This window comes from Bubalus bubalis, chromosome 4, assembly GCF_019923935.1.
Source record: "Bubalus bubalis isolate 160015118507 breed Murrah chromosome 4, NDDB_SH_1, whole genome shotgun sequence".
Lineage (NCBI taxonomy): Eukaryota > Metazoa > Chordata > Mammalia > Artiodactyla > Bovidae > Bubalus > Bubalus bubalis.
Window position 1 is genome coordinate 136,083,263 of NC_059160.1, and position 21,752 is coordinate 136,105,014.

Genomic DNA, 21,752 nt, shown 5'->3' on the forward strand with positions numbered 1-21,752 from the left:
CTTGAGAATTATTATCTCAAATATGAGAGGTGGGAAAAATGAAAGTGAAAGTCGCTCAGTCTCTCCGACTCTTTGTGACCCCAAGGACTATACAGTCCATGGAATTCTCCAGGCCAGAATACTGGAGTGGGTAGCCTTTACCTTCTCCAGGGGATCTTCCCAAACCAGGGATCAAACCAGGGGCTCCTGCATTGCAGGCAGATTCTTTACCAACTAAGCTATGAGGGAAACAAGTGAAGTTTATTAGAGGGTGACTTGCTCTCTGTTAGCAGATGAAGAACCTGAGTTCTAACCCAGAATGCTAACCCTGACCTTCTGACCACATGAAAGTAAATACTTTGAAATTTAGTGTATAAGTACACAAGCTGGAATCAAGATTGCCGGGAGAAATATCAATAACCTCAGATATGCAGATGACACCACCCTTATGGCAGAAAGTGAAGAGGAACTCAAAAGCCTCTTGATGAAAGTGAAAGTGGAGAGTGAAAAAGTTGGCTTAAAGCTCAACATTCAGAAAACTAAGATCATGGCATCTGGTCCCATCACTTCATGGCAGATAGATGGGGAAACAGTGGAAACAGTGTCAGACTTTATTTTTTGGGGCTCCAAAATCACTGCAGATGGTGATTGCAGCCATGAAATTAAAAGACCCATACTCCTTGGAAGGAAAGTTATGAGCAACCTAGATAGCATATTTAAAAGCAGAGATATTATTTTGCCAACAAAGGTTCGTCTAGTCAAGGCTATGGTTTTTCCAGTGGTCATGTATGGATGTGAGAGTTGGACTGTGAAGAAAGCTGAGTGCCGAAGAATTGATGGTTTTGAACTGTGGTGTTGAAAAAGACTCTCGAGAGTCCCTTAGACTGCACGGAGATCCAGTCAGTCCATCCTAAAGGAGATCAGTCCTGGGTGTTCATTGGAAGGACTGATGCTGAAGCTGAAACTTCAGTATTTTGGCCACCTCATGCAATGAGTTGACTCATTGGTAAAGACCCTGATGTTGGGAGGTATTGGGGGCAGGAGGAGAAGGGGATGACAGAGGATGAAATGGCTGGATGGCATCACTGACTCAATGGACGTGAGTCTGAGTGAGCTCTGGGAGTTGGTGATGGACAGGGAGGCCTGGTGTGCTGCAATTTATGGGGTCTCAAAGAGTCAAACACGACTGAACGACTGAACTGAACAGTTAAATTATGGGTGGTGGTGGTGGTTTAGTCGCTGAGTCATGTCCAACTCTTTCGACCCCATGGACTGTAGCCTGTCAGGCTCCTCTTGTCCATGGGATTCTCCAGGCAAGAATGCTGGAGTGGGTTGCTATTTCCTTCTCCATGTAAATTATGGATTTACTCTACTTTAAAAGGAATACAGTTTTTTTTTTTTTGTTTTAGAAACACCAATGACCTGGAAGAAGACCTACCAGTCAATCCCCAGAAATAGAGGTGAATTGTGAGGCTTTTTCTTTTTGTCAGTACTCTACTTTCATAATGGTTCCTTATCTAAAAGCACCGAGGACCTGACTCCTTCCTCTGAAGTCAAGAATGTGTCTCCATGCACACAACTGCAGTCTCTCCTTAGCTCGGTCAATACTTATATTCATCATAATATTTAGCGGGACCTATGATTTACTACTTGGTAAACTCGCCTTTATGAACAAGTAGTTAACTGCATCACATGTGAGTGATATAAGCAGTTAAAGATATTCAGGATCAACATTGAAGGAGAGCAGTCCCTTAGCTTGTAATTATGAGCTGATAACTCCTGGGGTCAGAGACAAAAATCTCACTTCCTTTCACCAGATCAACTTTAAAGGAGCCTGGAGTTTTGGTGAAAGGGCAGTGTCTCTGTTCCCACGGTCCTTGAATAGCGCTGTGGGTGAGAAAGCCCATAGTAAATGGTTTATAACAAAGGTGAATGATAAAACTTTCACAAGGTTCCTTAGTTATAGTTTCTTCTAGTTAGTCCTATCTACAAAGCATGTATGTGACTTAAGACTAAACCTCAGTTTTAAGGGAAAATTATCGTTTATGGCTTTATTTATTCCACAGTAACCACTGCCCGAGAAGGCAATGGCACCCCACTCCAGTACTCTTGCCCAGAAAATCCCATGGATGGAGGAGCCTGGTAGGTTGCAGTCCATGGGGTTGCTACGAGTCGGATGTGACTGAGCGACTTCACTTTCACTTTTCACTTTCACGCACTGGAGAAGGAAATGGCAACCCACTCCAGTGTTCTTGCCTGGAGAATCCCAGGGACAGGGAAGCCTGGTGGGCTGCCGTCTATGTGGTCACACAGAGTCGGACATGACTGAAGCAACTTAGCAGTAGCAGCAGCAACCACTGCCCACATTACATTGATCATTCACAAAAGGGCACTTGGAGACCATTCAACTGTTTTGTAAAGAGTAAAGTATAATATGTAAGGTACTAGTGTGGATGAATAATAATCATAAGTACTGTGATAACCACCTGGCTTGTTTTCTGAAATATTGATAATTATTTCCTTAAATTTATTTTTAATGGAATATAGTTGAATTATGATGTCAATTATTGCTGTACAGCAAAGTAAGGCAATTATACATGTATATACATTTACATTCTTTTTCATACTCTTCCATTATGGTTTATCACATGATATTGAATATTGTTCCCTGTGCTACTCAGTAGGACCTTGTTGTTATCCATTCTATATGTAATAGTTTGCATCTGCTAACCCCAGCCTCCTATTCCATCGCTCTCCCACCTCTCTCCCCCTTGGCAACCCTTAGTCTGTTCTGTATGTCCCTGGTTCTATTTCTGTTTAATAGATTCATTTGTGTCATATTTTAGATTCCACATATAAGTGATACCATATGATATTTGTCTTTTTTTTTCTGACTTCCCTTAGTATGATAAATTCTAGTTGAATCCATGACCACATGACTTTTTTTTTTCCCTTTTTTTTTTTTTTAAACACAAAAGCATTTTGTATTGGGGAATAGCCAATTAACAATATTATGCCATTTTCAGCTGAACAGCCAAGGGACTCAGCCATACATGTATGTGTATCCATTCTCCCCAAACCCCCTTCCCATTCAGGCTGGCACATAACATTGAGCAGAGTTCCATGTGCTAATATAGTAAGTCTTCGTTTGTTATCCATTGTAAATATAGCAGTGTGTACATGACCTTCCCAAAGTCCCTAACTATCACTTCCCCCGGCAACCGTTAAGTTCGTTTTCTAAGTCTGTGAGTCTCTTTCTGTTTTATACATTTATTTGTATCATTTCTTTTTAGATTCCACATAGAAGGAATGTCATATGATATTTCTCCTTTTCTGTCTGACTTAGCTCACTCAGTATGACATTGTCTAGGGATGACCACCTGACTTTTTAATCTGTAATGATTCTAGTTAATATTTAGGTAGCAACCACTATGGGTTGGGCATGGTGCAGCATGTTTTACTACCTCAGTTCAAGTAATACTTCTTTTTAACAGTAAAGATGATATACCATCTGGGCATGGACATGCTTTCTGTGGAAATGAACTCATCACAACTGTTGCTGTTATTAGCAAGAGGTTTGTATTGTTTGATTTTTGCTAGGTTTGATGTTTCTCCCTAGTAATACATTTTAGGTGGCAAATGGATGGGAAAAAAGCATATATACCCTGAACGATAGTTCACAAATAGAAACACACAGGCACCTGAAAGATGCCTGAAAATTTTCTTTATATTTGGACTCTTGCATATTATACAAAAAATGGAGGGCTGAGATATTGAGAGATACTCGAGTGCCTTCTGAATGGTAAAAATTTATGTTCAATATAATTTAAGCTTTAAATGTATTTTGATGTATTCAGTTTTGTTTTGACTTTATCAGTTAAAATGGTAAACTTAGCTAACTCTATTATTTACAACACTTATTAACCTGTTCATCACCTTTTTTTATTTTTGGAATTGGTATTTTCTGGTCTTATCAACTAGAGTGTTCAACAGAGAAGACAACTTTGTTGGGAGTTCAGACCCGTGGGTTGAGAGTTAGGAATTGAGGTCTCAAGAGTGGCTGTTAACAGCTCTATGGGAGAATTTCCTTGGGCAAGTCAAATCACTTCTCCCAGGGCCCAGTTTCCTTATCTCTGAATTGAAAGCCTCAGCCTGGAGTACCAAAGTTCATGGCAGTCCAGAGTGAATACACTTTGCATGTTGAAATTATTACAAAAAGACCAAAGACCTAGTGACCTCAAAAAGCACTTTACACTTCTCTTATTTTGAAAGATTAAAAAAAAATATTCAACAAACATTGAATGAATTCTTTCCATTTACTTATTACTAAATTAAGCTGACAGTTTCATTAGTTATTGATGGCTCTCATTTGGCTTGGGGGTCAGGGTTGCTAGATAAAATATAGGACACTCAGTTACATTCACCTGTCCCATGAAATTTAGGGCATATTTTAAAAGTATTTATTGTCTGACATTCACATGTAGCTGGGTATCCTGTATTTTCATTTGCTAAATCTGGCAATTTAGTGGATCAGAAAGGGTGAGGAGAGGGGAGCAAAACTAAATTGAAGGAAAACTGACAAGCATTTTTGGAATTATCCAGTTGTGAATTTACAAATAATCAGAAGGAGATAAAAATGAATTAGTCAAGTAGCATTTTCCAGAGTTTATTCTGTTGGACCAACCCTGGATGAAACTCTGTTAAAAAGGGAAATAGTCCTTTCTTTATAAATGTTAAAGTAAGTTGGAGAACTACTTTATATTTTATCTTCTTCCTAAGGGAAGTTATTTTTCTTATTGCAAGACTTCCCAGGGCGTTTATAGGTGAAAGTTAGCTGTGCCTTCCTCAGAGGGAAATACTCTCTGTTGAGCTGCCTGTGCTTATTTAACCAGGATCTCTTCTTTGTGGTCCTAGAATACTATCAACAACCACAATGTTCTTGAACACACTTGTGAACATCACAGTTAATAAAACCACAACAGTGTACTGCATGGGTCAGTCATTCCAAACAGCACGGAGGCTTCTTCCTGATTGGGTAGACATGTGGGTCATTGTGGTCAATTATTCAGGGAGTAACTGTCCTGGGTTACTCCAAACCACAGATAATTGCCAACTATCATTACACAGCACAAATGCATTCATTTAAAATGCCAGTTTGGTATATATCAGCAATGCTGATTATAAAACACTGTAATTAGTTAATGTAGCTTGGTGGCAGCTGACCCAGTGTTAGTAAGCATTCTCTCCATCTAAATTTGTTATCTATAACTTGTTAGTGACAGATACTCAAAAGGGTCCAGTGTTTGATTGCAAAGAAAACAGAAACCCATGTATACACTGAGCCTGTTGGTTGTTTGCAAAGGAATGTGACTGTTTTGAAAATTAATAGGTACTATCATAGTTGACGAGTTAAACCTTTTGTTTAAACATGTTATTAAATTCGAAGCCATTTTTAGCCATTAATTTTGATCAATTAACACACTGAAATAACTGTCGTGGGAGTCTACAAATTTTCAGTTGGACCTCATCTGTTAATAGGCTGATAACCCTCTTCGGAGTGACTACAAGTGTTCCCAAAGAATTAGGTGCAGTGTTGTAACACCACTAGGCCTTAGGAGTCAACTCACATTCCCTCTTTCTCCCATCCTAAAAACTAACCTGAATCAAAGGCTAATAGTGAGAATACTAAAAAAGCAGGTCTACAGAATATGTAGCGTGGTGTGGGGAGGGAACCCAAGATTTTACAATAATCACACACTTTGTAATCTATTTCTGGAAACCTCAAAGAGTATTCTTAACAACTTTCCCACTGGTAATAATAACAACAACAATTACAACATGTGCTGAATGTTCACTCCATGCCTGACACGTTCTGTCCAGTGCTTTTTCTTTTCTTTTCTTTTTTTTTTAAATTTTATTTTATTTTTAAACTTTACATAATTGTATTAGTTTTGCCAAATATCAAAATGAATCATGTCATCTTCATGGCAACCCTGTGAGGTACTGTTGTGCTCTCCATGGTACAAATGGGAAAGCCGAGGAATAGAGAGTTAAGTCATTTGTGTAAGATCATATCCTTAGAACGGGGAGTTCAAGGATTAAAATTCTAAGTCTAAATTCAAATCCAAATTCATAACCACTATATAATACTGCTGCAAAGGGGAAGGACTTCCTGTGAGCAGACATCACTTGTGAGTATTTTCTCTGCCAAGACAGACACAGACCCCACCATTAATCAGATTATAAAGTCAGTAATTGGGTCCTCAAAACATGTGGTTAAAAGCACAAGAAAGCTAATGCCGAATTTAGGGAGGCGGAAAAGTCAAACACCTCTAAATGAAGAAATCACAGGGAACTTGACTTGATACCATTTTTATAAGCATCAAGTTGAAGCCACAAACATTTGAGTTTTAAGCACCATGTGTTAGAACACTGATATGACTGTAAATTTTCTGAAGATTTGTCCAGTATACAATTGTTAAACTCTGATTTCCTTCAGAAATCAAAGTTTCTGAGCTAGTCTCTTGCAAAAGAAACCCAACAGGTTTTAGTTTTAAAGGGTTTAGGAACTTGATATTGCATAGGTCGGAGGAGCTAAATTTTTTTCTTTTTATTTGATGAGTAAGCATAACTGACTGGCTCCAAATAGGAAAAGAATTATGTCAAGGCTGTATATTGTCACCCTGCCTATTTAACTTATATGCAGAGTACATCATGAGAAATGCTGGGCTGGAAGAAGCATAAACTTGAATCAAGATTTCTGGGAGAAATATCAATAACCTCAGATATGCAGATGACACTACCCTTATGGCAGAAAGTGAAGACGAACTGAAAAGCCTCTTGATGAAAGTGAAAGAGGAGAGTGAAAAAGTTGGCTTAAAGCTCAACATTCAGAAAACTAAGATCATGGCATCTAGTCCCATCACTTCATGGGAAATAGATGGGGAAACAGTGGCAGACGTTATTTTTTGGGGCTTGAAAATCACTGCGGATGGTGACTGCAGCCATGAAATTAAAAGACGCTTACTCCTTGGAAGGAAAGTTATGACCAACCTAGATAGCATATTCAAAAGCAGAGACATTACTTTGCCAACAAAGGTCCATCTAGTCAAGGCTATGGTTGTGAGAGTTGGACTGTGAAGAAAGCTGAGCACTGAAGAATTGATGCTTTTGAACTGTGGTGCTGGAGAAGACTCTTGCGAGTCCCTTGGACTACAAGGAGATCCAACTAGTCCATCCTAAAGGAGACCAGTCCTGGGTGTTCATTGGAAGGACTGAGGCTGAGGTTGAAACTCCAATACTTTGGCCATCTCATGCGAAGAGTTGACTCATCAGGAAAGACCCTGATGCTGGGAGGGATTGGGGGCAGGAGGAGAAGGGAACGACAGAGGATGAGATGGCTGGATGGCATCACCGACTCTATGGACATGAGTTTGAGTGAACTTCGGGAGTTGGTGATGGACAGGGAGGCCTGGCGTGCTGCGATTCATGGGGTCGCAAAGAGTCGGACTCGACTGAGCAACTGAACTGAACTGAAGCATAACTGGATTAAAAGGTTGTGTAGATACAAACTTCTAAATTAAAAAACAACAACAAAAAACTCAAGATCAACCATCAACAGGAAAGAGTAGGAATTTATAATAAAAGTGACTTCATTTTTAAAATTAATGTGGTAACATCTTCATGGTGGTAGCATATTAATTTGGTGGTCCCCAGTGAACCACACTTCTCTGTCTGGGGGAGGTCCCTCCTGGAAGAGGCTAGCCTTGTGACCTGTATTAGCCAATAGAATGTGGTTGAAGAGAAGCTGTACCTGTTCTGGGCCCACGTCTTAAAAAACCTTGGCAGCTTCTGCCTGTGTACTTAGAAGGAAAGTACTTACAGTGTACGAAGTTGGACCACACTGGGACTGTCATTCTTAAAAGAAGCCTAACCTAGCCATGTGGAGAGTTCCCATGGATAAATAGCTAGGCCCTAGAAGACAGCGTCAGCTAAGCTCTCAGCTGACAGCCAGCAGCATATTGCCAGCCAGGTGAATGAAGTGGATTCTCCATCACCAGCTGAACACCACCCCAAACATGCAGGGGTCTCCACAGAGCCCTGCCTAAGCTACAGCACTGGGAGCAAATAAGTGAGACAGTTGTTTTAAGCCTCCAAGTTTTGAGTTAACTTTTTTGGGGGACCATGCTGCATGGCATCTGAGATCTTAGCTTCCCAACCAGGGATCCCTGCCACGAACTGAACCCTGGCCCCCTTCAGTGGAAGAAGGGAGTCTTACATACTGACTACCAGGGAAATTCCATTGAATTAATTTTTAATGTAACAAAACATTGACAGAATTATACCAGATCTTTTCCCTTTCTCCCAAAATTGTTTTGGAGGGGACATACATTCATTTGATGATTGGTTTTGTAAAGTGGTAACAACTTTACCATGTTCTATTCTTTCCCTTCCCCCAACTTTGTATTGAAGGAAGCATTCATTCTTTCAGTGTTTGGCAAGTATTCCTGTTGACTGTTAGGCCCTCAGTACCCAAAGATGAGAAAGAGACTCAGAAAAGCACTTAGGCTAATGGAGGAGACAAACACTCGCACACAGGATTGGTTTTATGTGTTAGAACATTGTGTGCCTAGCACAACAGCAGCACAGAGAAGGGATCAACTCATCTTTCAGTGACTGTGGAGGGGTCAGAATTTTCCAGCAAGTGTCCTACAAGGAATGGCATTTGTGTTAAGCATTGAAAGATGAAAGGAATTCTCCCAGGTAGAGAAAGAGCAGTCTGGAGGAGTCCTTCTGTGCTTAGGAAAGAACGTTAGCAAAGTTCTGACAGCGTTAAGGAATATGATAGTTTAGAGTAGCTAAGCGTAGTCTTAAGTGGCCGCGGTGCAAGGTGGAGCAACGAAGGTTACCTGCCTGTCCAAGCAGTCAGAAGCCTTGAAGGCCATTCTCATCAGCATGGCTTGAGGACAAGGTAAAGCCATCTTAACAATTTAAAAAAATTGTACTTAAATGAAGTATGATTTACACACAGCAAGAAGTCTTAACATCCTAAGTTCAATGAATTTTAATGTATGTAAATACCTATGTGACCACCACTTGGACCAAGGTCGGGCCAGCATAATATGACAAAACATGAAAAGGATGTCATGAGCATAGATCCATATATCCTGAACGAAGTATTAACAAATCCAGCAGCTTACCAAAGGATGATACATCAAGACCAAATGATCAGGAATGCAAGGTTGGTTTACTAGTTAAAAACTCAACAATGTAACCTACATTAGTAGAATAGCTAACCATACCTAATAGATGCAGATAAGACAAATGATAAAATTTAACACTCTTTCGTGATGGAAATTTCATCTGAGTATTGCAAGGAAAAGACCTGGGCGGATCTGTGCTGTTCAGAGTCGAAGGCCCTTTGTGAAGCAGTCAGGGTTCTCAGGCCTGGAACAGGGTGCTATGGTATGACTTTCTCTAGGAAAAGTTTCCAGGGATATAGGAGAATGCAAAATCCACGGACATCCAGCTCTACCCCTGGAGGAACCGTGCCAAATGCTGACTCTAAGTGAGCAATAAATTAACTCCAGACCTCTTGAACAGCTATGTAGACAAGGAAGGACTCAGACAGAGTCCATTAAAAATGTGATTGCTCTACACATCACAGGCAGCAGTGCTAATGGTATTGCTTACCTGTCTGAACCTGGCGGCTCTGTGCCACAATAGGAATGAAACAAGAGCAAAGCCGAGTAGCTCAGGCCTACAGTGATGGCTCCTGGCAATAAAGGTAACAGGTTGAAACCTGAATCCCAGTTTTGTTTGCCACTATCCAGCCGTGTGCCCTTTGGAAAGACAGATTACCCCTCTGGGCTTGTGGTTTCTGCATCTGTGAAATAAGTGGATTAGACTTGATGGGTCTCAGTGTGAGTCAGATCTGGATTTCAGTCCTAGCTCCAGCCTTACCATCTGTGTGACCTGTGCCTCACTTTCTCCATCTGTATAATGGACAGAAACCTCAATGTGTTTCTCTGAATATTAAATAAGATCATGTAAGTGGAACTCTGAGCACATTCATTGTACATATTGAATACCAAATAAAGATAGATGTTGTTAATGTTCTAAGAATTAGCTATTAGGTTCTAAAGTGCCGTAATGATTAACAGACTGGAAATACTAATTTTTTTCTGACATGGAGATTGGTAAGTGTTGTGGAAAGCTTTGAAATTCTTCATGTCCCGCCCATCACAGGTAGGGTCCTGTAAAAAGCTTGGGTAATTTTAGCAGAAAGGAGAACAGAAGGATAGATACTCTTTCATGATTTAATCTTGGTAATGTACCAGTGATTTCATTACCATGTGTAAAAAAACTATGATGACATTTCCTATACTCAGATAAGTACTAAGTGAGAAATCTAATTAAATGATGCGTCCATACAGTTTCCATAGAATGTAATTAATGAGATACCAGAACCCCCTATTGATTATGGTGCTGAATTTAATCAAATAGTATGTTTATCTAAGTAATCCAAACAGAGTCTGATGTCTACAGTCAGGCATGTGACTTTCACCGGTTGTAAATAAGCTGTTCAGAGGAACAAAGTACCCTGCTTAGAGAACAGGAAATTTAATGATCTGCATTTGTAACATAACATATTGTATCAAATAAAGGACTGCTTTTTTCCAAAAGTCATATTCATAGAATCTTTCTGAGTTTGAACTATTTAGTTAGACCAAATATTCAAACTGGAAATATTCATAAGAGAGCTTTAAATGATGTTAGTATTTTGGACCATGTCCCCACCATCCATCAGACACTTTCTTATTTATGGGGAATTGCAGCCCAAGTCATGAAGAATTTGCAGTGTGTACAGTGGGACTGCATGTTCTGTGGCCTCCTGGGAAGGGCTGGAAGCTTAGGTACCCCCAACTCTCCACCTCTAATACCTTTGGAATTATTATTACTGCCTTGGGAAGATGCGGTCTTCATCATGGCCACAGTGGTGAGAGCCAGATGGTGGAGTCCGTATTTTTAATTTTTATTGGAGTATGAAGTGAAGTGAAGTCGCTCAGTCGTGTCTGACTCTTTGCGACCCCGTGGACTGTAACCTGCCAGGCTCCTCCCTCCATGGGATTCTCCAGGCAAGAGTACTGGAGTGGGTTGCCAGTTCCTTCTCCAGGGGATCTTTCCGACCCAGGGATCGAACCCAGGTCTCCTGCATTCCAGGCAGATGCTTTAACCTCTAGGCCACCAGGGAAGCCCTTATTGGAGTATAGTTGCTTTATAATATTATGTTAGTTTTTTACTGTACAGCAAAGTAAATCAGCTCTGCTACTGCTAAGTCACTTCAGTCATGTCTGACTGTGTGACCCCATAGATGGCAGCCCACCAGGCTCCCCCGCCCCTGGGATTCTCCAGGCAAGAACACTGGAATGGGTTGCCATTTCCTTCTCCAATGCATGAAAGTGAAAAGTGAAAGTGAAGTCACTCAGTCGTGTCAGACTCTTGGCGACCCCATGGACTGCAGCCTACCATGCTCCTCCACCCAAGGGATTTTCCAGGCAAGAGTACTGGAGTCCGGGGGCATATGTATACATATATCCCCTCTTTTTGAGGGGATTTCCTTTCCATTTAGGTCACCACAGAGCACTGAGTAGAGTTCCCTGAGTTATATAGAAGTCTTATTAGTTATCTATTTTATATATATCAGTGGTGTATATATGTCAAGCCCAATCTCCCAGTTCATAACCCCTGGAAGTGATTTTAATAAAGCTATAAATTCTAAGTCAGATAGGTTATTCTATTTATGTTATTACAGTGCTATTAAATGTAATGGTTGTTTATATTTTTAAAGGAGGTGGCCATTTTTTCTCTACCTAAGACCCAGTGCTAGGACTGTCCTGAGTAGAAACTTTCAAAGTGAGCCACTTGGTTGAAAACATCTGCTGATGAATTATATGCAGTTAGTGATCTCTGCAGTTCTTGTTGGAACTGATATTAAAATCACCTATCTCTGACCTTCAAAATAACCCTTCTCAACAGAAAAAGAGGCACTTTTCTACAACAGATAATGTATCAAAATACGCACAGTGGTTATATTTTCCTTTTAAATATAAAAACACAGAAGTGGTAGAGGATAGAAGAATGATTAACATTTAACAGCAGACATTTCATAATTTCATAGGCTTATCTCAATCCACAAATGCAAAATAAAGTCAGGAGGCCAAACTGGCTTTTAAACGTACTCTTTCTACAAACATTGTTTTTTACCCTTCAGGGGAAATTTCCACATCCTCAGGAAGAAGCAAATTATATAGTGTATTTTTTTTCCCCTCATAAAATATCTAGTGTAAATGTCTAGGTCTTTTGCAATCCTAATTTTCTGTTTTGTTCTAAGGAAGCTTTCCACTTGACAAATACTTAGATGCTTATCTGTCCTTTGATACAGATTTAATATTATTCTGTAGCCCTGGAAATAACAGTTGGCTTGGTCCATTATGGCCAAATGGAAATAATTTTAAAAACACTATGGTTTCTGGTCCATTTGTAACAATTTTGTCCCCTTCCTGGGTTGGTCCTGGCATCCTGAACATAACCTGTATACTGACAATGCTGTGATTCTGTTACTTGACCTCTGCAGGGCAGTATCACTTAAACTGCCCACCAGTTTCTGTGTATTTAAACAAATACATCATTTCTAATCTAGGATTGGACCATCATAAATGGCTAGTTAGACCGGCAGGCATATTGTTAGGACTGGAAGTCTATTTCCTAATGTCTCAAGGTCTTTGATTGTAGTGCAGACCATGGATACAAATGGGATGGCAGAAGTCCCCCAGAAAGTATTGCAAATACATGTAGTTTTCAGCCAAAGCAGCCTGCATAAACAAGCAGCCACATAAACCACACTGTTTGGCTTGAATGGCAGGAGTGTCCTCAGCCACTCACTGGCATACAGGTAGACCGTTTTTGTTACCCACTGCTCCATACCAAAAAACCCAAATGGCTCAGCAAATATTTGCTGAATTACAATTCTGGCATTTGTTAATCTTTTTCTTCACACACTTGAGGTTTTGCATCTTGCTCCCAGTTTTATAAAATGAAAGTGAATAAAGAGGTTTAATTAGCAAATAATCTGAATACAATTAAAAAAAAGATTTTTATCTTCCAGAAGATAAATTCACAAGCATGACAAGAGGCTTTAAGGGCAATCTTGCAAAAAGGCTCTTTTGAAAGCTGCACCCTTTGCATAAAAATGTCTATGAGCAGAATAAAATATTTAAACTAGCAACATTAAAAAAGAGAACCTCAGCATTAGAAAACGCACACTCAGGCTCTCCTTTCCCATTTAGGTAGCTTCCTGTGGTTGGTCATCACCTTTTAAATAGAAAGTATGGGCTCTGTTGGACCAGGCAAGGTGTTCATAGGCATGGGCCTTCAAAAGAAATCCATGTGTCAGAGAAGCAGATTCTTATGGCACATTGCTGCTAGCTGGGTATACTCCTGTGTTATCCTTCTCTGGATAATGTGATTGAGCATCACTTTCTTAATTATAAGCTCCCTGTAGGAGTTTCTTTGTTCCACACACTGCCAAATGTAGCACCTAATAGATGACTCCTGAATGAATGAATGGATGGATGGATAGGCATTCAGTAATAACTCTGGATTGTTTCAAACCAACTGAAAGAAAAAACTTTGATTTCTTTCCTTGGCCCATTTTATTTTTCCTCCAACTGTCTCATGCCCTTCTCTACTCCAAAAATGCATGAAAAATGCATAAAAAGGACCAACTAGGGTGTGTGTGTGTATGTATGTGTGAAGTAATACACGCAAACATAAAATACAGTCTTCGTATAATGTACTTTCAGCCTCTGTAAAAGTATACTCATGCAGTGTCCTTTTGTAGTATTTAATGATTTTACTAGTTAGGTACTCAGAAATAAACATACCACTGCCAGCTTGCATACAGCAGGTGGATCAGTGAAAGATGATTAGGAGACTGGAGTGGAGGTTATCACCAGAGGGTGAGAGAGAAAATCCTTTCCTGTGTTTTGGGCCACTGCTGCCCTCTAGGGGACACATGGAAAATAAGCAAAGTCTCAAACCTGCTAGAAATTTAAGACCTTGGAAAATCATTTTGTGTGCCTCACATTTATTAAGGAAAGCTTAATGAAGAGCTAATTAAAATTACTTCAAGGATAGCTGTATAATCCTCCCCACCTCAAATCTTTACATCACATGCTCTTCTATGGTCACCCAATTTAGAGTCCCTCTCAGCTGATAAAAAGTTCTGTATTTTGTCTATACTGATGTTCCTGTGGAATTTTAAACCTGTTTTTTCTTGTCCTGTTAAGGAACAGCTGCTTATTATGACTAACATGTTAGTCATTGTTTATACTTCGAGCTTTCGGTGTTCCAGAAACCTGCAACCCTGGCTCCTTCCGTCTTTTTTCAGTCAGTGTGTATGGAGGAAAATACGCAAACATTTCCAAAGTTGCCAAATTGTTCCTTATTTCTAGACAAAAGAAGCTTCACTGATTTGAAGACCAAAAATCAGCTTGTGATTTTCACATGGGAGATATAACAAAGTACCCCTGGGTCCTTCAACCGTCTCGATATAAAGCTTGAAAAATTAGGGACAGTATGTTTTGTAATCCTACTTTATAAGCAGAAAGTAATGTACTTTCATTTCTAACTCTTAAAGGAGAATTTAAATAATACTAAATGAGATTTTTTGGAAGTGAATATTCTTAAGAGAATATTTCATGACTTGTGGATGATACTGTGGAAGAGCCACTTATAAAACATCTGTTTATTCATCCATTTAACATTTGTTGAGTATTCCATTACTCAAAAGACACTATCTTAGGAGGTGTATAAAGAAACTTACCATTCTGTAGAAACGAATTGTATGACAGTAACACATTTTGTCCTGTATTAGATTTGACTTTGTTCAACAAATAAAAAATATCAAGATGCTTATGTTTTATGTATATTATCTACTAGACTTCAAGTATCTAGAGAAAAGGGAATTTATTTTGCTCATCTTTGTATCACCAGTATCTTGGATGATTTAATTTCTCAAGCCTAATAGTAGTCCTTTAAGTGTGTGTTTTTGTTCCCAGTTTCTGGGTAAATTATTCAGCAGTTTACAAGCTAGAATGTAATTGAGATTTAAACCCAAGTGTGTCTGATCATTGATATGATTTTTCCCTGCTCAGATGCCTAGCATAGTGACTGTACATTGTAGGTGTTCAATAAATATTTGAATAAGAATTAGTTGGTGTGCTTTTCCTAAGTAGTATATTCTTTGCTTCCATTTTGGTATCTCAGGTGCTTCAAACAATGCTTGGTACATAATAGGGCCTCAATAATTGTTGAATGAATGAATATAGATTTATTAGGAAATCTCTTTTCAGTATTTTTCCATCACCGTAATTCTTACAGTAGATCCACAATGGTAGAATAATGTTTTACGACTAAATGAAACAAATGTATGAAATATTTTGATGGTATTGTATGGTGGTCTCTAATGAACTGTCCTGGAATTCATCTTCAGCTAAACTTAGGGTCATTGATGTACTTTCTTGGCAATTTCATTGTCCAAAGATTTGAGGAAATGAATGGGGGAGCTGATATTTTAAAAAAACATCAAGTTCTAACTCATAGGAAATAATAAGAATCTTAAAGAACAATAGAAATAAGAGTTTTAAAAACTGATGGGGATAGAAATTCTGAAAAAAAAATCAGAAATGTGGCAAATTTATGAGAACAGATTTTTAAAAATTCAGGGAACAGATTAGAAGAACTCTATAGCATAAAAATTTCAAAGGGAAAATATCTTGAAAAGATTGAAAAAGCTTGCAAAATTTCTAAACAAACCCCGAAGCTCTTAATGTCAGTTTTTATGGTATTAGGATTATGAATAATTTCTTTAAAATTTTACCTTTCCACATTTTTAACTTGTCTATGAGTGGCTTTCAGCTAAACAGAGACGTTCCGATTATATTATCTAAAAAATAAAACAAAAGTCACTTTAAAACAAGCAGTTTCTACCATATACAGTTGCACATCATTCTGATGTGGTTTTTATATGACTTTCTTTCCAGTGTCTCTGCATCTCTACTTTAAATAATCCATTTATTGCTTTGTTCATTAAGCATCTGTTTACTGAGAAACTTGCAAATAGCAGCAGTGTTCCAGGCCCTGGGACACAGATGTGGACAAAAGCACATGCTTGTTCTTAGAGGGCTGATATTCTAGTAGGGGAGAAAGACAGAAAACAACTAAAGCATGTCTTTAATTCTAGGCTGCAGTCAGGCTTTTAAGAAAAATGAAGTGTGGTCAGAGGAGAGGGAGCAACGTGGTGTCATAGCTTCAGATGGGCTGATTAAGGAAGTCAGTCCTCTGAGAAGGGAACAACTAGTGATGGGAGGCTGGAATGCTAAGAATTGGATTGGGGAAAATGCAGGTGATGAGTCGTTGCAGGCAAGGGATACATGGCAAGATATAAGATACAAGACAAGATACAAAGGAAAACCTCCAAATGATCTGAGGTCAATTAAAAAAAACTCAGGATACACATGTTGTTCTTCGTCTGCTTTTTAAGTTCAAGGAGCACAATGTTCCAGTAAAAGATGAACTCGCAGCTTAGAGGGGATGGTAACGTGGATAGATGAGAAAGACAACAGACTTGTAAGATTTCTGTTTTCTTTGTGGCTTTGAAATGGAAATGATAGACTACTGTTGCTAACAGGGGAAAAAAAGATGAGAAAAGAGAATGTAAGAGAATGTATTCTAGATGCCTTCAAGGGTTCTCACTGGCGGGAACTTTGTCCCACTTTTTTTTCATCCCTTAGAAATGATGGCAATCTTGGGGCAAAGAAATAATGTTGGCATGCCTATAATTCTTTGGAATTATCTCAGTGGCCAGGGTTTTATTGAAATGTGAGATTTGGCCATCATCATCTAATTGCTTTGTCTTTAGAAGCTGTTTCTCCTGAAATTCTCTTGTCCTTCTGGCTTAAATTTCCCTAAAGGGGCTGATGAAGGGAGAGGTGCAGGTTAGATTACGCTAGTAGAAGAGGGGCCAGGTTCTAAGAGAATTCAGCCGTAGAGGGAAAAAGGAGGGAACAGAGGGACTCCAGTTGTGGGGGCACAGAAAAGGGGGGCCTCAAGGGACTGAGCTGGAGACCTCTCTCCCTTTCTCTTCCTCCATATCCCGACTGCACCTTCTTCTCAGGTTCTTTCATGCCCTCATGCTTTTGCTCTCCCTCCTTCCCACCAAACAGTTCAAATTTGGCTCCATCTAAGTCCCAGCAGGAAAACTAGTGCCCCATTATGTCTCCAGATGAATTTCCAGAAAATACCATCTACAGCCACAAGAAGGAAACCAGAAGGGTGTTCAGTAGGCGTGGCATGTGGTCAGATGTAGGAGTGTTGTTTTGGTCAATTCAAGATTCTAATGCAGAGTAAAATGAATTTATCTTCAGACATATACATAAATATATATATGTATAAAATTCTTATTTCAGAGTTTTAAAGCATGAGTAGAACAACCAAAACACCAAATTTTGAGTGTTTAGATTCTTAAAAATAGGATGCCTCTGAAATTCTAGTTACTGTAGTAGGTTCTAGGGACACTGAGTAAGCCGATATCTTTGCTGCAGAAGAAATCTGCTAAACCACTGCTTTCCGCCCATCTTTGAGGTGCTGAGGGAAGCAGGAGTGGACACAGCACAAGATCAACACATGTAGACCTGATTTGCAAAAGGGGGAGGTCGGTGGTTATCAGTGAACCTAAAATCAATTATGGGGAGGCTCCCAGCTGGGTTCCAGAAGCTACACCAAGGAACAGATCATGTAGATGTACATCCTTTCTTCCTGTGAAAGGGTGACTGGATTAGCCAATTGGGGTAATTAAGTATATCTGGATTTTCTACAGGATATTTGCCAACGCATCACACAGCTTCCTTGTGGCTAAGACGAGGAGATAGGAGCTAGAAGTCAAGGATGTTGGCAACCTGTCGAATAGCCCCACACAGAGGATAGGAGTGAATGATCAGTGTCTGTCTGGATGAATGGTCTAATGGTGAGATGCCTGGTCCCAGTATGGTCAACACTTAAAAAAAACAATAGGAATTACTGCAAATATGAGGCTTCCTTGGTGGCTGAGATGGTAAAGAATTCACCTGCAGTACAGGAGACCAGGGTTGGATCCCTGGGTTGGGAAGATTCCCTGGAGAAGGGAATAGCTACTCACTCCAGTATTCTTGCCTGGAGAATTCCAGGGACAGAGGAGCCTGGTGGGCTACAGCGCATGGGACACAAAGAGTCAGACATGACTGAGTGTGTATGTGTATAGCAAATGCAAACTATGCTTGTCAGATTTGCCAATGACATGAGGTAAGCTTTCACTTAATAAGTCAGATGACAGAATTAGAATATACTCCCCATTCCAAGTGGAAAAAAAAGGTTCAAGTTGGTGGGATGGAACAAATTTAATGAGGTAACATTAATGGAAATAAATGTGATGTCCACTATAGGGGGCCAGAACAGAAAGGCAAAAACCCCACTGTGCAGATGCAGGATGGGGTACCTATGGCTTGGCTTAGATATGTGAGGACCACGGGTGTGTGTGTGTGTGTGTGTGTGTGAGAGTGACACTTCAGTCATGTCTGACTCTTTGTGACCCCATGGACCGTAGCCTGCCAGGCTCCTCTATCCATGGAATTCTCCAGGCAAGAGTACTGGAGTGGATAGCCATTCCCTTCTCCAGGGGATCTTCCTGACCCAGGGATTGAACCCTGGTCTCCTGCATTCTAGGCGGATTCTTTACTGTCTGAGCCACCAGGGAAGCCCTTAGGAATTTTAAGTGTCCCTTAGGAATTTCACTTAGGGATGTCAAGTGTCACTCAGATATAAGTGCCACAAAAGCAAATTCAATATTAACAGGAAGGCAGTCCTTAGAATAAAGCTACTGCTAATTGTGTTTTATCCTGTGTGGATGAGGTTACACCCTATGTTTGTTGTTGTTGATCAGTTTCCCAGTCGTGTCCAACTCTCTGCAACCCCAAGGACTGCAGGACTCCAGGCCTCTCTGACCCTCACCATCTCCCGAAGTTTGCCCAAGTTCGTGTCCATTGCATCGGTCATGCCATCCAGCCATCTCATCCTCTGATGCCCTCTTCTTCTGCCCTCAGTCTTTCCCAGCATTAGGGATTTTTTTCCAGTGAGTCAGCTGTTCGCATAAGATGACCAAAATACTGGAGTTTCAGCTTCAGCATCAGTCCTTCCAACGAGTGTTCAGGGTTGATTTCCCTTAAGATTGACTGGTTTGACCTCCTTGCTGTCCAAGGACTCTCAGTTTTGTTTCTCAAAATAAAACAAAACTGGAATGTGTGCAGAGGAAAGTGACTAGGGCACTGGAGGAAGGAAACCCAAGAGAATGAGGAAGCATTAGAAAGGAGCTTGCAGGGTACTGGAGGGGAAATAAACATTTCATTAGTGCCAACGGTTACATCTAGGACCAGTAAGGGGAAATTTGATGAGTATCAACTAGAACTGCCTGAAGCTGGGAAGCCAAGAGATTCCTATCATCAGTGGTTTTTGAATGTCACTTGAGTCATCAGAAGAGTGTAAAATAGTCACTCATGACCTTTAAGGTCCCCCTTAACCTTGGGAGTCTTTAGTGCTAGCGTTGTTTACTAACCATTTACTAGACAATCACCTTAATGTAGCTTGTTTGCGTCACTTTTCAGCTGTAGCCTTAGGGGCTGTGGAAATGGAGTAATAGAGACCTTATAAGCTCTCCTGCCATCCCAAGGTGAAAGCCCTGGAGAGTAGGCTACAGGACTTCACACATTTTTAGCCATCTCAGATCTGATGTCAGCAAGGAGGGAATTGGCAAACTGAGACAAGTGCTTGATTGACATGTCTAAGGCCACCTAGGTAAAACCACCACCTGGAAACTACATCTCAGTGTGGTTTCCAGGTGTTATCTGGCAGAGGGAGCACTCAAGGCTATGGATTGTGGTCTGTCATTTAGCAGAATGTCATTGTGATCAGCGATCCTTTGCCTCTTATAGTTAATAACAATCTTTATCTTGGTGCTATAATAAAAAAAATTCATAGGTTTTGTTGCTCCAGTCATGCTCATTGCATAGAAGACGCTTCCTAGTTTCAGGTATAATGGGGTTTAGTTGATGTGAGTGGTAAACACAGCTTGTATTTGGCACAACCAAATGCTATCCTCTGTAGGTATATAAACCCACTATTCCATCCACAAGATAAGAATTTATTCACCAGACAACAAATATTAATGATAACATATTTTTCTTTCAGTGCATTGTATAAAATATATGCTAATCAATACAATTCAGACCCATATTGAATATTAATTCTATATTTCATGGATCTTGGTAATTAAGTTCAGTGCTGCACATTTACCCTAGAAACTAGTAAAATTTTGATAAAAGTAATTTACTGTAAAGTTTTTAATCATTTTTGACCCCAGTATAATTCTTTTTGCAGTGATAGCACACAAAATAGAAAAGCTACCAAGCAACGAGTTAAATATTTTCTAACAATACTAAGCTCAGAAAAGAGCTTACTTAGCGTTTTATTTTCTGCTTGCTTTACATTTACATTTGTGTCACAATACAAATAGGGCTTTTACAGTTCAAGATTAATGCTGTGGTTTTCTCTGTTCATTCTGTATCATCCAAACTGCAGTTGGACCAAGCAACACAAAAAATAATCAGTCAAGTGCTGAATAACTCATTGTAAAAATATTCATGGACACACAAAGTCAGTATCCAAAAAAAAAAAAAAAAAATTCCCAGAATATATGAGGAAATTTTTATTTTGGTAAAACTTCAAAGAACTGTTGTGATGAGTCAATGAAAATATTGTAAAGCCCCGGTCAGAGATTAGCTCAGGGTAGCTAGTTTTTACGGAACAGTCTTTTTTGTCCTTTGCTCTCTCTTTATCAATTGAAGTATATTTAATTTACAATATTATATTAGTTTCAAGTGTACAGCATACTGATTCAGTATCTTTACAGACTATACTCCATTATGGATTATTACAATATAATGAGTTTAATTTCCCCTGTGCTGTAAATATATTCCTGTAGCTTCAGTTAAGTTCACTTCAGTCGCTCAGTTGTGTCTGACTCTTTGCGACCCCAAGGACCACAACACACCAGGCCTCTCTGTCCATCACCAACTCCCAGAGTTTACCCAAACTCATGTTCACTGAGTTGGTGATGCCATCAAACTATCTCATCCTTTGTTGTCCCCTTCTCCTCCTGCCTTTAATCTTTCCCAGCATCAGGGTCTTTTCAAATGAGTCAGCTGTTCGCATCAAGTGTCCAAAGTATTGGAGTTTCAGCTTCAACATCAGTCCTTCCAATGAACACTCAGGACTGATCTCCTTTAGGATGAACTGGTTGGATTTCCTTGCAGTCCAAGGGATTCTCAAGAGTCTTCTCCAACACCACAGTTCAAAAGCACCAATTCTTTGGTGCTCACCTTTCTTTATAGTCCAACTCTCATATCCATACATGACCACTGGAAAAACCATAGCCTTGATTAGACTGACGTTTGTTGGCAAAGTAATGTCTCTGCTTTTTAATATGCTGTCTAGGTTGGTCATAACTTTTCTCTCAAGGAGTATTTTCATCTTTTAATTTCATGGCTGCAGTCATCATCTGCAGTGATTTTGGAGCCCCAAACAATAAAGTCTGCCACTGTTTCCCCATCTATTTACCCTGA

General features: G+C 39.7%; 2 protein-coding genes across 9 annotated transcripts in view; one reads left to right on the top strand and one right to left on the bottom strand.

Annotated features, from left to right (window-relative positions):
- The window catches only part of RHOBTB1 (Rho related BTB domain containing 1), a 141,388-nt gene that overhangs the window by 83,780 nt on the left and 35,856 nt on the right, over positions 1 to 21,752 (bottom strand). The window lies entirely within an intron of this gene.
- LOC112584678 overlaps positions 1 to 21,752 on the top strand; it is a 358,045-nt gene that overhangs the window by 8,177 nt on the left and 328,116 nt on the right. For 3 of the 8 annotated variants that reach the window (XM_025284594.2, XR_003109042.2, XR_006550792.1), the window contains exon 3: positions 1,389 to 2,104. The exons of the other annotated variants lie outside the window; for them this stretch is intronic. In XM_025284594.2, coding sequence (XP_025140379.1) covers positions 1,389 to 1,437 — 49 coding nt within the window. In that variant the 3' untranslated portion in view covers positions 1,438 to 2,104. Of the gene's footprint in view, positions 1 to 1,388; positions 2,105 to 21,752 lie in introns of those variants that run through there. 8 annotated transcript variants of the gene reach the window in all.